At 55.1% G+C, this 15561-nt stretch overlaps 1 protein-coding gene across 8 annotated transcripts; it reads left to right on the top strand.

Annotated features, from left to right (window-relative positions):
• The first annotated feature begins 5266 nt into the window (after nt 1-5266).
• On the top strand, nt 5267-11130 carry Fgf8 (fibroblast growth factor 8). 8 transcript variants are annotated; one of them, XM_051147144.1, is made up of 6 exons: nt 5267-5298; nt 5398-5434; nt 5964-6050; nt 6315-6462; nt 9883-9989; nt 10840-11130. In XM_051147144.1, exons 1-6 carry the CDS (start codon nt 5267-5269, stop codon nt 11128-11130), a joined length of 702 nt encoding a protein of 233 aa, XP_051003101.1. The 8 variants fall into 8 exon arrangements, with proteins under 8 accessions (XP_051003101.1, XP_051003100.1, XP_051003096.1 ...); XM_051147143.1 differs by having other exon boundaries at nt 6282-6462; XM_051147139.1 differs by having other exon boundaries at nt 5398-5626.
• The last annotated feature ends 4431 nt before the right edge of the window (nt 11131-15561 follow it).

Here is a 15561-nt window from a genome sequence, read left to right as displayed (position 1 = left end):
GAACCCAGGTTCAATTTCCAGCACGGAAGGAAAAAAAGGATCAGAAGTTCAAATAACACATTTGTAACACTTTTTACATTTTTAGATAAATATATAATAAAGTGGTATACCATTTTGTTTCTGTTTTTTCTAATTCTCCTGTGACTTTTTCCAGCGCTGAGTTGACATTTCCCTAGGGACCACCAGGTGGCACTGTGGCAGCACAGAGGGTGGTCCTGGGTCTTGAGTTGGTGAGATGGGGGCTACTATTTCCTAGGGCCTTGGGCCAAAAGCAGGCCTCAGTTTCTTCTGCCTTGCTGCAGAGGGCCCTCCCATTCCAGCCTATTCCATGTTCCTGCAGGTGGGGGAGGGCCGTCGATGGCAGGAGGTTATCAGCTTCCAAACAAGGGGTCTGGGCCTCTGTCAGCACTCAGGCTGATGGGCAGGGGGACAGATAAGTGGGCTTAAGAAACCTGAGGAATGTGCATCCTTTGCCCCATGAGGGGCTCAGCCCAGGGGAAAGAGCCTGTGAGGGGTGGGGCCCAGCCTTTGCTGCTCTGCTCTTTTGAGGCAGGTTGAGGAGAGCAAGGCCCTTAGAAACCTGATTCCTAGGGCCAGATGGAGGGAACTGGCCAGATTGGGTGACAGGGAAACCAGAATCCGGGTGGCCTGGCATATGGGGGCAGAAAGGAGCCCATGGGAATCGACCTCCTCTGCTGAGGGGTTACTGCTCCCCCCTTACCCCCAGCACTCTGCTGTACTGTCTCATCATTAGAATCAGGTGGCTGGGGGGGGGGGGGGAGGCTGGCTACTGCTATGCCAGAAGAGAAAGGGGGTGGCTTGTGTGAGGACTACAGGCACCCAGCTCTGGGGTCAGCAGTTCAGCTGTGTTGATGGGTTGGGGCGGCTGAGGATCAGTGTCCTACAAACAAACAAAAGGTTACTTCCACAGACAGGCTGAAGATGGACAGAGAACAGGGCCTAAGAGAATCAGGCCAAGTCATAGCAGCTGACAAACAAGTAGGGGGCCTCTCAGTACAAAGAAGGGGGCCTAGGCAGGGTGTCCCCCACAATATAGAAAGGATACCTAACTCAGGTGTGGGAGTACAAGGCAAGAAAATTGGGAATTGGAGGCCAGCTTGGCCTCAACAGGGTAGGGCTAAGGAGGGGAGAGGGGGAAGTGGTACCTCTTGGCCTTAGAAGTCTTTCCCCATCTATGTGAGGAGTTAGGGCTAGGTTTTCAACCTCCCTTTCTCAAGTGGAAGACAAATGGTGCCCTTCTGTGTTTCCGAGATCAGGCTCGCTTCAGTCCAGGACCTTACCTCAAGGTGTTTCCACCACCTCTGGCCCTGCTAGGAGCCATTGGTCGGGAGTCTCGAACTGGAGGGGGAAGGAGGAACTAGCGCCCTCTTGTGGGCGTGTTTTAAAATGCTTGTGGCCGTAACACCACAGGGACAAACGATAACTAAATTTAAGGCAGAATAGGAGGGAGTACGTCACTAAGTTTTGGGTGCGTATATGTTTTCGTTCGCACGAAGCGCCCGTGCTAGAGGAGAGGGGCTAGTTGGCGGCATTCCCTTTTCCTACCTCCTTTCGGCTCCTGCCTCCAACCCCCTAGGCCGTGCGGAAGTGCAGAGACCTCTCCCGAAGCCTTCCAAACTCTCCGCCTACCCCACGCTCACCCCATTGCCCCACCATCAGTGTTTACCCCCTGTGACTCCAGTGATCGCCCATTGTATTTCTCGCCTGTTTTCCTGGTGGGTTCCTGCCTGGTGGACTAGGAGCACAGCCCCGCCCGCAGTGGGAGCCCAATCCACATTTGCCGTCTAGTTCAGGAGTTTCCCGGTTCCTTGCAGCGAGGCTCAGACAGACTTGGCAATTGTTTTTCCTCCTTCCCAGATCGCACCTTTTCAGGATAGCCCTTTTCAGCAATCTCAGCACACAACAGGAGTGCTGCCAGTTCTCTGGCCTTAGAGAGCTTGCGAGATGTAGGTAGGCATAGGATAGTGTCTGGAGAACGCTGAAAGAGGGGCAACCAGGTATTGGTGTGTGTGGGGTGAGGGGAGCTCTTGGTCGCGGCAGTCGCGGAGATTTGCCTTTGAACCGTCCGCTTAGAGTCTGACGCTTTGAACGCTGAAGGCTCCGAGTCGCTGTGACCTGCAGGCGTGGTGGCCTGGGTGTGGATTTTAGGGACCTGGGACTGGGTGAGGGGTGCATTTGGGTCCTGTCGACTGCATATTTGCAGAGAAGGCCGTTTGTGTTGGCAGAGTGTGTTTGTGTTTGCTGGAGGGAGTGTGTGCTTGTGTGTGTTTGTGTTTGTGGAGTGTGGGGGCGGCGGAGCAAGGTGGCCAGGCTGTCACTCAGAGATCAGGATGACAAGCACTCCCTCATCTAGGCGCGGGAGCTCTGATTGCAGATTCGAGGAAACAAAATAGCAATTGTAATTACGGGGCTTTGATAAGATAAAGAAAGGAAGGAGCTGGCCAGGAGGCAGGCTAGCAAGGGAGGGAGGGAGAGTGGCCTGCGGGAGCATCTGTCAGTCACCGCCTGCTCTGGGTACCTACTGTGGGGGAGACCCATCTATCCTTCCCGCCCCCTGCAAAGACAGGGAATTTTGAGGAGCCAAAAAGGATCCCGAAGATCTATGCGAAATTCCACTTAGTTCGTGGGAGTTTCCACATGTAAAAGAATTTGGTCTCTCAGAGTTGGGAGACAGAAACCAAACACAAGAGTAAAACCCTCACCTTGGACCCTTCTCCGACGGGGTGGGGGTGGGGTCTGTATGTGTGTGTGGGGGGGTGTTGGTGTGACATTGCAGATGGAGAACACACAACCCTCCTGGTGCACCTCAGGTACTCCATGCTAAACATCCACACCCCTAGGAGGAACTGGAACCCAGGCTCCACGGAGGTTCCCTGATCCCTACTTGTATTTTGTTCTTCAAGTTTCTTTTCAGAGTGCCGTGTCCATATGGGGAGAGGACCCCTCCTTTTCAGGAGGAGACCAACCTTTCCTTACCATTTGTTTAGGCATCCAAAAATAAACACTCTCGAGTGCCTCTTATCCTCAGCTCATGGAGTAAATTCTGTGAGTAAATAGACATCACCTTTGCCAGATTGGAGCAATGAAAAAATAAAATAAAATAAAAAGGCAGACAAGTCCACTGGGCATGGTGGCACATGCACATGGAGGCAGAGGCAGGCTGTGAGTTCGAGGCCAGCTGGTCTACTTAGCGAGTCCAGGCCAGCCAAGTCTACATTGGGGGGGGGGAGGAAGAGGCAAACAAGTCATACAGAAGCCCCCCCCCCCCCGCAAAACACAGGGATTGGTCTTTGTCATGGGCACCGGAGCCCCTCTGCCCCATCGTCTCCTTTAGAACATAGGAGCGATTACCTGCCCAATCATTGACAGATACAAGCGTGCAATGACTGGTCCATCTGGCAACCATCGGTTGGCAGGTCTCCTTGGGAAGTTACCACGGGGTGGAACACAGCCTAAATGCTCAGCCAGACTACCCCTATCCATCCAACTCTACCCAGCTCTGCCATGAGCTGCAGTTCCTGAGCTGGTTAAGACAGATACCTTGTCTTCGGGTCTGTGCCGGTTCAGGGGGAAGCAAATCCGTGAGGAGAGTCACAGACGTTTCTGAGGAGGTCTGGACTCCATTCTTCCAGATAGTACTCACTTGCGGGGTCAGGTGGAGTCGCTGGGACGCCCCCTTCCATACGCCCCCTTCTATAACATTGCTCAGTGCTTGCGTTTGCAGCAGAGAGTATGGAAAGACGGGATGCAGAAAGGGGGCGGGCAGGCAGAACTGGAGTGTGTTGACTGACAAGGACCTGCTTGCCTCTCTCTCTGGCCTCCAAAGGCTTCCTAGGGTCGCATCAAACCTCTAGCTCTACCCAGAGGCACAGAAGGTCGTCAGGGAGGAAGACTGTGGAGGAAGGCAGCAGCTGGGTGCTACATCAACGACTCTGGCTCCACCTGTTTCTCAAAACACCTGGCCTGGGAAATCTCTGCCTAGCCAGGTTGTGTCCACAGAATCAATGGAGTGAGGGGCTGGGAAAGGCTTAGCTAAGTGTCTTCCTTCTCACCAGCTTCCAACTGCCGCAAGACACCAGACACCTGCTCAAGGGAAACATCACGGGACTCAAGAGGGGAAAGGCTAGATAGTTTCGGTCCAAGTCCACCTCGCTGCTCAGGAAGAGCTGCCGAACGTAATTAGGCTTTCCCCTGCTAATTGCTCACTTTTAGGTGGGGGGCAATGGCTGTGGGTGCTGCAGGGACCTCTTAGGCTCCTACCACAGTTGCCTCAAGGTTTCTCTCAAGCTTCAGACTAGTGGGAGGCCAGTGGGGACGGACTGGGGCAAGGTTGACGGTGATAATGGGGTGACAGGAGGCATTTCTCCCTCCCGGAGACTCTTTGGACAGACTGTGAGACACGAAACCATCACGGTTGGGTTCTCCGAAAGCTGGAGGAGCAGGGTTTCAGCGTCGCACAAGGGACGCTCAGTACCTGGGCGCAGAGCACAACCATTTATTTACTCCACGGTTAGCTGCAGCTTCCTGGGGAGGGGGGTGGGCAATGGAAACGAAGCACACAGTAGGCGCCTCAAAGACCTTCCAGGAGGCCAGAAATAAGCAAACCCCGGTCCCACTCAGAGAAACAGCCCTTCCTGACTCAAGCATCCCGAACTCCACCAAACATGCTGTCCCAGGCGTCCCCATCCCTGGGCGATCAGGTCCCAGGAGCTCTAGAGGAGACAGGCAAGGGTAGTGGGAGGCGCCCACACCAGCCGCCCCCGCCCTTACCGCAGGTCCCCAGACCCCTCCCCTGGGCCAGACCCCCAATCCCAGCCCTGCCCGCTGCCCCGCCCCAGGCCGCCCCGCCCCCGCCCCGGGCGGCGACCTGGCCCCAGAGCCCAGCCGGGGGTGCGGGCTCCGGCCGCCCGCCCCGCGCTCCCCCCTCGCGGCCGGTGCGGCGCCCCCCGCCCCTGCCCACCCCCTCCCTCCCCACCTCCTCACCCACCCCACAGGCCCGTTACCCTCCCGCCTGCTCGGGCTCCTAAGCAGCTAGCGGCCACCGGCTCCAGCAGCGGCACAGAGCTGATCGGCGCGCGCGGCGAGCACGACATTCCACGGGACCCGCCGAGTCGCGTCGGGATAGCCGCTGGGCTCCCGCACCCTGACCTTCCTCGGCCTCCGCTCTTTCGGCTCGTCCTCCCGCGGTCTCCTGCGGGACGGCGTGACCTCGCCCGGGCTCTCGGTGCTCCCGGGGCCGCGCGCCATGGGCAGCCCCCGCTCCGCGCTGAGCTGCCTGTGAGTACCGCGGTCGCCCCGCGTCCCCGTCGGCCCGCGCCCGCAGCGCCCTGTCCGCTCACCCCGCGCCTCTCTCCTGCCCGCTTTTGTCTCCCACAGGCTGTTGCACTTGCTGGTTCTCTGCCTCCAAGCCCAGGTAAGGAGCGCTGCACAGAGGCGGGGGCCGGGCGCGGGGGACCCAGCTGACACTGTCGGGCAGGGACACGAGGACCGACCCTTCGGCCAGCGCAGCAGGGCTGGAAAGAACCTTACAAATCCAGCCCCAAACTACCCCGTGGAGGGATCTAAGGAACAGAGAGACAGTGTCCTGCCTAAAGTCACACAGCGAGTGAGTGCAGAGACTAGAACCCAAGGGTCTTTGGCCCAGCGAATCTCAAACGCGCGCTAGTCAGTTCGGGAGGTTGGGAACTTTACCTGTAGCCACACCTGGCCTCCTAGGAAGGTGGGAGCTGGAGCCAGCGGGTGTTCCTTGTCAAGGGAAGTTGGGTTGTAGTAGCAGCAAAGATCCTCTCCGCTGCTCTCTGGGGAGACTTGTGGCCGGTTTGAGCCAACGATGTTAGTTTAGGCCCTTTGCACTCTCAACATTTGCTCCGTAAATTTGTCTTTATAAATGTCACGGGTCGGGTAGCGTTGCCTCGCTACTTAAAAGCACCCTGCTCCTCTAGGAAGGCCCGGGCGGGGGGCCTGCGCTGGGCAGGGAGCCCGCTTCCCTGCTCCGAGCTGGCCGGGAGCCCCAGGGTGTTTCCCAACAGGTGGGTCCAGATTCTCCCTCATCCGGGGTTTCATCTATCCTGGGCTGGGTCTACGCGACTTCCCCGCGGGGGGTTGGTGGCCTGAGCCGGCATGTTGGGGGGAAACCCCCACTCCCTGCTGGCTGCCTGGCGTGGCGGGAGCGGGGTACAAGGGTAATGGGGGACCATTCGGGGGCCCCTGGGCGGAGTAGCGTTATAATGGCGTGCTGTGTATTTTTCAATTTCCTAAAGGTAACTGTTCAGTCCTCACCTAATTTTACACAGCATGTGAGGGAGCAGAGCCTGGTGACGGATCAGCTCAGCCGCCGCCTCATCCGGACCTACCAGCTCTACAGCCGCACCAGCGGGAAGCACGTGCAGGTCCTGGCCAACAAGCGCATCAACGCCATGGCAGAAGACGGAGACCCCTTCGGTAAGGCGCCTTCCCCGGACCCTGGAGAGGAAAGGTAGCTGTGGACCTCGCTGCTCCCTGCCAGGCCCACACGCATTGGCCAGAGAGGCCTGCGGACTCCCCAGCTGAGAAGGGAAAGCTGAAAGGTGCCTTGAGGGTCAGCTGGAGAGAATGGTGGGGAAGGGACCCCGGGGAGGACGTGGCCCACAGGTGCCCTCTCTTCCCTGCTCCGCAAATGAATGAATCCAGGAGGCTCCCTTACAGTCCTCCCCCCACCCCCCCCACACACACCCGTCTTCCCAGCTGCAGGTGGAGGCAGAGGGTTGGGGAGGGGGCAGATTTAAGGGAAGTTCTTGAAAGAGGATATGTCGCCAGGGCCCACAAAAGGAGAGTGGGAAAAAAGAAGGTAGAGCTAGCCCCAGTTTCCCCGAGCTTGAAAAAGGGGGGGCGGGGGGTACTGTTAACTGATCAGAAGAGGCAGTTGCATGGGGAAGCTAGGCCTGGGAGTAAGTTAGACTCTGATCTACTATGGATACCCCAGTTAGCTGGTGGCTCCCCGTAAGGGTTGCCGAGTACAGGGGGATCCTGGGGCAAGGGCTGAGAACTGATTGATTTCTAAACCATTCAATATTCCTGTCTTGAAATGGGGCCAATTTCCAGAGTCCTAGCTGTGCCACAGGGAAGGCAGGCCCTCTGGGCGGCGGCGGTGTTTTTAGAGAGCGATTATTGTGAGTTTAAAAACCTTAAAATAACGACCAACTTAAACAAGCATGAAAGCAGAAAGGAAGACTCTATTAAAATGTAATAAAAAGGTGAGGCATTTTAAGAGCTAAGAAGAAAAATGAAGAATGATATAAAACAGAAAAAGAACCAGGCTTTTCTTTTTTCAGATGTAGAGTTTGAAAGGAGTTGCAAGTCTGTAAATGTTAAAAAAAAAAAAGAAAAAAAGAAAGAAAGAAAGAAAGAAAAAAAGAAAAAAGAAAAAAAAGAGGCTCAGATTGTTCTCTTGGAATCTCTGGAGAGACCCCCGCGTCTGGCAGAGCGATTAAAACTCTTCTTACGTTCACCTTTTTTAACATTTCCTGAATACTTTCTCCTCTTCTCGAGCCAGTTTGGGGGATCCAGTATGTCTCGCTGCATTTTTTCAGCATCGACGTAGCCGACTTCCCTTCAAAGCCAGAGGAGGAGACATAATTTTCCTGGGATAAATCTGTCACTGGGGTGGAAGAATAGGTTTGAAAATGTTAAGCTTTCCAAAAGCCTGGTCGGGAAAGCCGCTGTAAACTGTGGGGCCAGGCTCCCCAGATTGATCCGAGGAGAGTGGGGGCTCTTTGCGTGGGGGTGGGGGCCTAGCCTGCCTGGTGGCCGAGCTCCCCCACTGGGCTGGCAGAGCCGGCCTTCAGGCCCTTTGTCCCTCCAAATTGGCTGCTTGCTGCACTTCTCAGCTTCCCAACAAGAAAAAGGGAGGAATGCCTGGCTCCTCCAGAGTTTACTCTACTGGAGCAAATGGCCTAGCATCCTTGAGTTTTAGAGTGGAAAGGAGAAACCAAGCTGGTAGTGATGGGAATTGGTCTTCAGGCCTTGGAGAGGTCAGATGCCCACTTGCTGCTTTTGGATGCTGAGGAGGCTTCCAGGGTTGCTGGGTCTCTGCCTTGCGGGGGGGGGGTGGGGTGGGGTGGAGGCAGAAATTTGGGTCTGCCTCTCAAAAAGCCCATCAGTGAGGCATGAGGTGTCTAGACTGGAGAGAGCAATGGAAAGGTCCCAGGTGCTGTGCTGGGACTGAAGACAGGGGCAGAGATGCCCACTGTGTCATATGATATTGGGCTGGTATCTTCTAGTCAAGGTCCTCTCATCCTTTCTATAGCCAGCATCCTTCCTTGGCCATGAAGCAACTGCTTCTTGCTGTACAAAGCAGGCAGGCATCCGAGGGACGGCCAGATTGCCTGGGTCCGAGGAGAGGTAAACAGTTGCATCTCCCAGCTGACTTGGGTAAAGACTAGGGACTTTGGCTTCTGGGTCCTACTTTTATGACTATAAGAAGAAAGGGGCAGTCAGAGGCTAGGCAGCAGGAGGACCTCACAGATGATCCCTGTGTCCCCTAAGCCTGGTTCTGGTTTTAGAGAAAGGGCCACATGTCAAGACAGAATTGCTTTCTCAAGGAGGAAAAGGGCTGGGCTCTGTAGTAGGGCAAACACCATCTAACTCAGCCTTCCCTCTCTTCTTGGGAACAGCCTCACAGAGAGCAATTGCATAAAGAGGTGGTCGGGACCAGCTTCCGGGGCAAGTTGGCTGTCCATGTGAACAGGAAGTAGAGAAGGGCACAGAATTCAGTCCAGGCTTACATCACCTATGAAAGTTTTTGGCTAATACTGTAATGGAGAAAGAAGAGACAATTGAGTTGTCCATGTCTGCAAGTTGGAGTTGGGCTCTGATGGCTAGGGAAGCTGAGGGAGGAACAGGATCAGTGTCTGGTCCCAGGAAGCAGTCTTCAAAAGTCAGTGTGTGTAGGAAGGAACATCCTCTTCTTCTAAGATTCATCTTATTTTAAATTATGTATATGTGGTGTGTGTGTGTGTGTGTGTGTGTGTGTGCGCGCGCGCGCGCGCGCGCGCGCGCGCGCGCGCACACCCACAGAGGTCAGAAAGCAGTTGTGAGCTACCCTATGTGGGTCCTGAGAACTGAGCTCTGGTCCTCTGCAAGAACAGTACCGCTGAGCCATCTCTCCAGCCCCTGCTGTCACAAGCAGGGATGGCCAGGGCTGCCAATTAGAATTGAAGGGGCAGGAACAGAACAGGGCATTTTTTCCTTTAGCCTCATGATGGGGAGGTCACCACTGTTCCCAGATGTTCCTAATAAGCTCATGATATTCTAAGTTCCGAAACCATACAAAAGGCTTCTAGCTTGGAAACAGAGCTAAAATAGTGGGGATTCTGGCTTCTCACTTTGCCGCATCCAAACATTTCTAGGAAACTTAGCTTGTAAACTGTGATCTGTCCTGGAGCCTTTGTAAGCCCAGAGGTGGAGTTTCAGGTCCTGAAAAAAAGAGAGGCCATCTATCTTTCTTTTTAAATTTCATTTACATTGGTGTTTTGCCTCAGTGTATGCCTGTGTGTGTGTCAAACCCCTGGAACTGGAATTACAGAGACAGTTGTGAACTGCCATGTGGATGCTAGGATTTGAACCTGGGTCCTTTGGAAGAGCAGCAAGTGCTCTTAACTGCTGAGCCATCTCTCCAGCTCCCCCACCCCCACCCCCAGTCCGTCTTTCCTAGGACTACCCAGTGCATCAGCAGGCGGGCTGGGGCTAGAGCCTGTACTGTGTCCCCAGCCCTTGGAGCAGGGAGTCCAGGGACAGGACTTATGCTTGGGCCAGTCAACTGGGGTAAAGCTGTGGAACACAGAGGTCGCAGACCTGATGAGCATCCCATAACTTCCCCGACAGCAAAGCTCATTGTGGAGACAGATACTTTTGGAAGCAGAGTTCGAGTTCGTGGAGCAGAGACAGGTCTCTACATCTGCATGAACAAGAAGGGAAAGCTAATTGCCAAGGTGAGGCTCCAGGAGGGAAGTCGGGGCTCCAGGAGGCCGTCTGGACTGCCTGAGCCTCTAGTACACTTTAATCTCAACAAGGTGGGTGGAGAGCCACGGTGCCTCGGTTACACTAGGGTTTAGATGGAGGGGTAAGAGAATGAAACAACCAGAGAGAGGAAAACCTATGAAGATGAAGGAGGAAGGCCAAGGAAAGGGGTTGGGGGTGGTGATGGCAAATTCCATATATCTTTTTAACAAATCGCCAAATTGCTTTGCTATTATGTCCAATTACATGGTACCAGCATTTGGAATGTTCAGTAAGCCGCAGGCCCAGCCCCCTCGGCCTAGCTCTGAAATGGCCCCATTAGTCACGGCTCCTCTCCAGCCTCAAGCTCCTCTGCTTCCTAGGCTTCAGGGCTTGGGCCTCAGAGTCTCTCCCAGGCTTCCCCTCCCCCGCATAGGGTGGCTGTCTTAGGGGCTGATCCTGAGTCCCAGAGATGCTGAAGGGGGCCAGGTGGAGAAACGCCCAGCAGCCCAGGCCAGACTGGTGGGCAGTAGGCCAGAACAGGCAGGCTTTGGGCCCCTCTGCCTCGGGGCCAGCCCCTCCGTAGACAGCCATGTGTCACTGCTGCCCAGGAGGACAGGAAGCTGCCGGGTGGGCTGCGGGTTGTGAGGGATTAGAGAGCGGGTGCCCCGGGTGGGGGGGAAGGGCGTGGGGCCGGGCTCTGGCTCCCCTCGCCATCTGCTGGGGTGCCCACCTGCTGTCTGGGGCCGCTGGCCCTCTGCCTCACATAGAGAGAGGCTCCGTAGCATCACGTCTCTTCCCCCCCCCCCAACCCTCCCCCCTTTCCACCCCAACTACCTGCAGAGCAACGGCAAAGGCAAGGACTGCGTGTTCACGGAGATCGTGCTGGAGAACAACTACACGGCCCTGCAGAATGCCAAGTACGAGGGCTGGTACATGGCCTTCACCCGCAAGGGCAGGCCCCGCAAGGGCTCCAAGACGCGCCAGCACCAGCGCGAGGTGCACTTCATGAAGCGCCTGCCGCGGGGTCACCACACCACCGAGCAGAGTCTGCGCTTCGAGTTCCTCAACTACCCGCCCTTCACGCGCAGCCTGCGAGGCAGCCAGAGGACTTGGGCCCCGGAGCCCCGATAGGCGCCCGCCCAGCCCCTCCCCGCACCACCCGCCTCCGCGAGAGAGATCGGCGGTGCTGCGAAGGGGAGGAGCTGGGGAAGCTGCCTTCTAGTTGTGGATATTGTTTGCTGTTGGGGTTTTTTTTTTGTTGTTGTTGTTTGTTTGTTTGTTTTTTTAAACAAAAGAGAGGCTCTATTTTTGTATTCCACTGGCTGTGGTGTCTTGTCTTCTTACCTCTCAGGGAAGCCTACTGGTGACCTAAGACTGGGTTCCTGTGGAACTCCCTGGGGTAGAGGGCCCTACTGAGCTCCCAGCACTGGCAAGGCACTTGGCCAAGCCAGCCAGCGGGAGAGAAAAAAAAGGGGGAGGGGGAAGGAAAAGAAAAAAGATTAGGCCTAGGTCAGTCCCTTAGGGGTGGGAGTCAGTGAGGGTGGTTGTGTTCTAGTTACTGTTAAATGACTGAAATGTTTATTTAACTTGCATATTAGAAATGTGTGTTGGAGATTGAGTCCTGCCAGGAATAGCCAGTACTGTCCCAACGGCAGGTCCAAAGCCACCCTCCAAGAACCTCCTGTTTGCCCCAGCCTTCCCCTTTACTCCACTAGAGGGATTTTGAGAGGAAGACAGGGGTAGGGGGACAGAAAGATTCTGAGCTGGCCTTGAAGCTCTCAGATGCCGCCCCCCCCCCCCCCCTTGCTCTGCAAACACTTCCAAAGCCCAGCAGTCCTGGCTGGTTGGCAGACTGCGCGCCCTTTTGCCTCTGTAGGTCTAGTCTGTATGCGTAGCTTATACAGCTGCTATGGTCTATAGAATCTGACACCAGAAATTGAAAAAGAGCAACTGCCCAGTATCCAAGGTGTGGGTGGGGGGTGGGGGGTGGGGGGAGACACCGCCAAGACTGGTGTTGACAAATGTGACATGGAGCTAAGTTAACTTTGGGTGCTCCAAGCCAGAGCTCTGGGCAGAGTGTGCCATGCTCAGGGGACTACTGAAAAGCCTAGGGTGCCAGGTGTCCTTGAGGCCAGCCTGGAGGACCTGGGCCTTCAGGAAGAAGAGCTGGGCATAGGCAGGAGTGGAAGCAAGCCCTTGGGGGTGAGTACCCTGCTACACCAAAGGAAGCTCAGAAGCACAATTCCTGTGTCCAGCGCTGGCTCACTCTTCACAACTCACGCCTTCCGTCTGGGCTGTTCCTCTAGCCCAGCTTCTAGGACAATCTGGAAACGTCTTCCCTGTAGGCCTCTTTCTGGCACCTCACTTGGCATGAGTTGGGGCAGCCAAAGGCCTCCTAACCATGGTAGCACTCCAGGTGGAAAGCCTGAAGCAGAGGTGGAGGTCCTGAGTCCCTGTCTACCTGGGCCCGGGGTTCTGGGGATCCTCAGGTGCATGGATGTGGGGGGGTTGGGGGGGAAAAGAGGGAAGGGGCTCCAGCTCACTCTCTTCCAGCTCCCCCAACTCCCAGTGGCTGGTCCTCTGCTCCCCTCCCCCTTTAATTAATTCTGGGTGAGCAGCCTGGCTTTATTGTGCGAGGAGCTGGGGTCTCACTGTGGGAAAAGTCACACCTCTTGAGCAGCTTCTGATGCCATGCAAATTGAAGAGAGCGTCCAGGAAGCGCTTTCATCTGCACGGTCGCCTGTCCAGCCCCCAGCCCAGTAATTACCCACATTTCATTTGTTTGAGAGCAATTCCTGGGGAAAGCCACAGGGTGGGAGGGAGTCTAGGTTGGGGGGGGGGGGGACACGATGGAATGTCAGGCTCTCTGCCTGTGATCCTGGCTACAAAGTGAGGCCTGGCTGGGCCAAGGGTGGTCAGTGGTTAGGCCAAAGCTAAGCCTCAAGCCTAGGGGATTGGGAGCACCTGAGTCTCCGAGGTACCTGGTGGAACTGGGCTACTACGTCGTCTGCATCCAGGTAGAGAGGCAAGTCTGAGCAGTACAGAGGGAAGAGAAGCCCTCCAGGGCAGAGGCCAGAGAGGTGGGCAGGGGGCTGGGAGGCTGCCTGAGGCTTTGGGAAGGAGTAGATTCCAGTAGGCCCCCAGGCCAGGCACCCATGGGAGCTGAGCACAGAGCAGTAGGGTGAAGCCAGGCTGGAGCACCCAGCAATTTGTTTATCTTTGAGCTGCTGCCTCCACAGAGCCCTCACTAATGGGGTTTTACAGCCCACTCAAGCTGCAACTGGCCAAGAATCAATCATTACCGCACTTAGTGGTTTGATAGTTAACAGCCTGAACTGAAGCCAAACTGGTTGTTAAACCGTGATAACAACTGATTTCAAGGGGTTATTGCCGGCCCAATATGCTTAGCCATTTATTTTGGGGAAAACAAGCAGGGAGCTGTGGCAAGGCCCAGAAAAGGGAAGAGGACTGGGCTGTGCTCAGCCAAAAGGCAGACCACTCCGTCCCTGGGTCAGCTACAGCAGGGCCCTATGGGATGGCAGAGGTCTGTGTGGAGGCTTGCTTAACCATGCAGCACAGGCTAGTTACTCGGGCTCTCTCCGGTCTGTCCTTAACAAGTCCTGCCTTGACTCTTATTTTGTCACTTGTCCATCTTCTTTCTAAAATGAGGCCTCATGTAACCTGGGCTGGCGGTGTCTCATTGGGTAGCCTCCGAGCCTCGAACCTCCTGATTCTCTTCCATGGGCATCTCAGACATTGTGTCTCTCCCGTGATGCCCTCACAGAGGGAAGCCCAGCCTGGCGGCTAGGTCTCCACTCAGCAGGGAGGGCTAGACCCCTCACTCATTCTCTCACCTGGGGCTCCCCAGAGCCATGCCAAGTCCAAATCAGAAACTTGTTTGTTTTTCATTTCAAAGCCACCAAAGACCCAAACCCAGAACTTGGCTGCAAGGAATGGGTGCTCTCTCTTCCCACAGCTACTACAGTCCTGGTCGCTCATCCTGGGCCCCACACGACACCACACATTCTAGAATGCTGCTGTGCCAAGGACCTTAGGGCTTCACTTGCTACAGACAGGACAACCCGCGGCTCAGCAGAGTGTCAAAGCTAGACCAATTCTAGGCCTAGGCTGCCTCTTGAGGACTGTAGGTCTCAGCCTTATACCATTCATTCAACAAATATTTACTGAGTGCCTATTAGATGCCTGAGTCTACTCTGGCCAGAGGGGACAGAGCAGGAAATTAAAAAAAAAAAAAAAAAAAAAAAAAAAAAAAATTCCCATTGTTACATGTGCTCAGCTTGTAGAGGGAGGCAGGAGGGGGCACAAGGAACAGGACAATTATCAGACAGATTCAGAGAAGGCAATGAGTGTGAAGGGTGGTGGCTGGCAAAACCAGCATGATCAAAGAGGGACTCACTGATAACTTCGTGTTTGAACAGACACCTGTTGGGGCGAGGCGCTCAGGTGGGGGGGGGGAGGAGGAGAGGGACACCCAGGTAGAGGAACAGCTAGCTCAAAAAAAAAATAGAGGGAACTCAGAGAGGAGACCAGTGTGACTAGAATGAAGGTTAGGGAAGGGGGAGATATAGGAGGGAGGGGGGAATGAGAATGGAGAGGGGGAGCTGACGCTGGAGGAGTGTGTTAAAGGGGGCTAGAATACTGAGCAGTGACTGGAGAGATGGCAAAGCAGGGCCACTGGACCGACTTTAGCTTAGCCTCCTGAGGTGAGCTGGCACCCCGTTGTGAGGCTAGAGCCACAGAGCAACGTGATGCGAAGGCAAGTTTTAACAAGATTGCTTTGGCTGCTGTGTGTTAAGAGAGACAGTGGGGGGCAAGGGAGACAAAGTTACAAAGCGACAGGGAGAAGCTAAGTGATTGATAATAGTGGATTGGGAGAGGTGAGAATCAATTGGAATTTGGTGGTTTGTGTGTGTGTGTGTGTGTGTGTGTGTGTGTGTGTGTGTGTGTGTGTGTGTTGTTGTCTTTTTGTTTGGGGAGGAGCAGGCAGAGAAGGCGGGATCTACAGGTGGGTTTGGGTATGGTGAAGGGAAGGTGGCTAGGAGTGCATGAAGGCTTGAGCAACTGAAAGAGAGGAGGTGCCCTTTGTTGAGAAGGTTCCAGGTTGGAAGCCGTAAGTGGACCTGCAATTCCCTGGTGAGGTCTCTCTCTTGTGATAGAGGAGGAATGCTGAACGCATAGGTGATGGTCAAAGCCTGGAGACAGGAGGGAGTCCTGGGCAATAGGGGAGCTGAAAAGAGTAAAGATGTCTGTGCTTGAGTCTTCAGCCTCAGAGTGTTCCATCCGGTTTGAGGGGAGAGGGGACATGGACAGAGGGGGTGTGGTCTGAAGGGTGGTAGGAACCCCAGGAGACTGAAAGAGCAGCACAGGACCTGCACTTTAAGTGTGGTCAGGAGTTTTATTGTCTTGTCAGCTTTTTCTACCCTTACAAAACCCAGACCCAAGCCAGGAAGTGACCAAAACCAACAACTGTTTCATCTGGAACCTCCTGGATTCTTGCGACAAATAGAGTTCTGCCTCACTCAGTAGGTCCTGCTGCCTTCC

Source organism: Acomys russatus, chromosome 5 (assembly GCF_903995435.1).
Source record: "Acomys russatus chromosome 5, mAcoRus1.1, whole genome shotgun sequence".
Taxonomy (NCBI): Eukaryota; Metazoa; Chordata; class Mammalia; order Rodentia; family Muridae; genus Acomys; species Acomys russatus.
The sequence above is the reverse complement of the archived record's forward strand: the minus strand, read 5'-3'. Positions and strand labels throughout refer to the sequence as shown.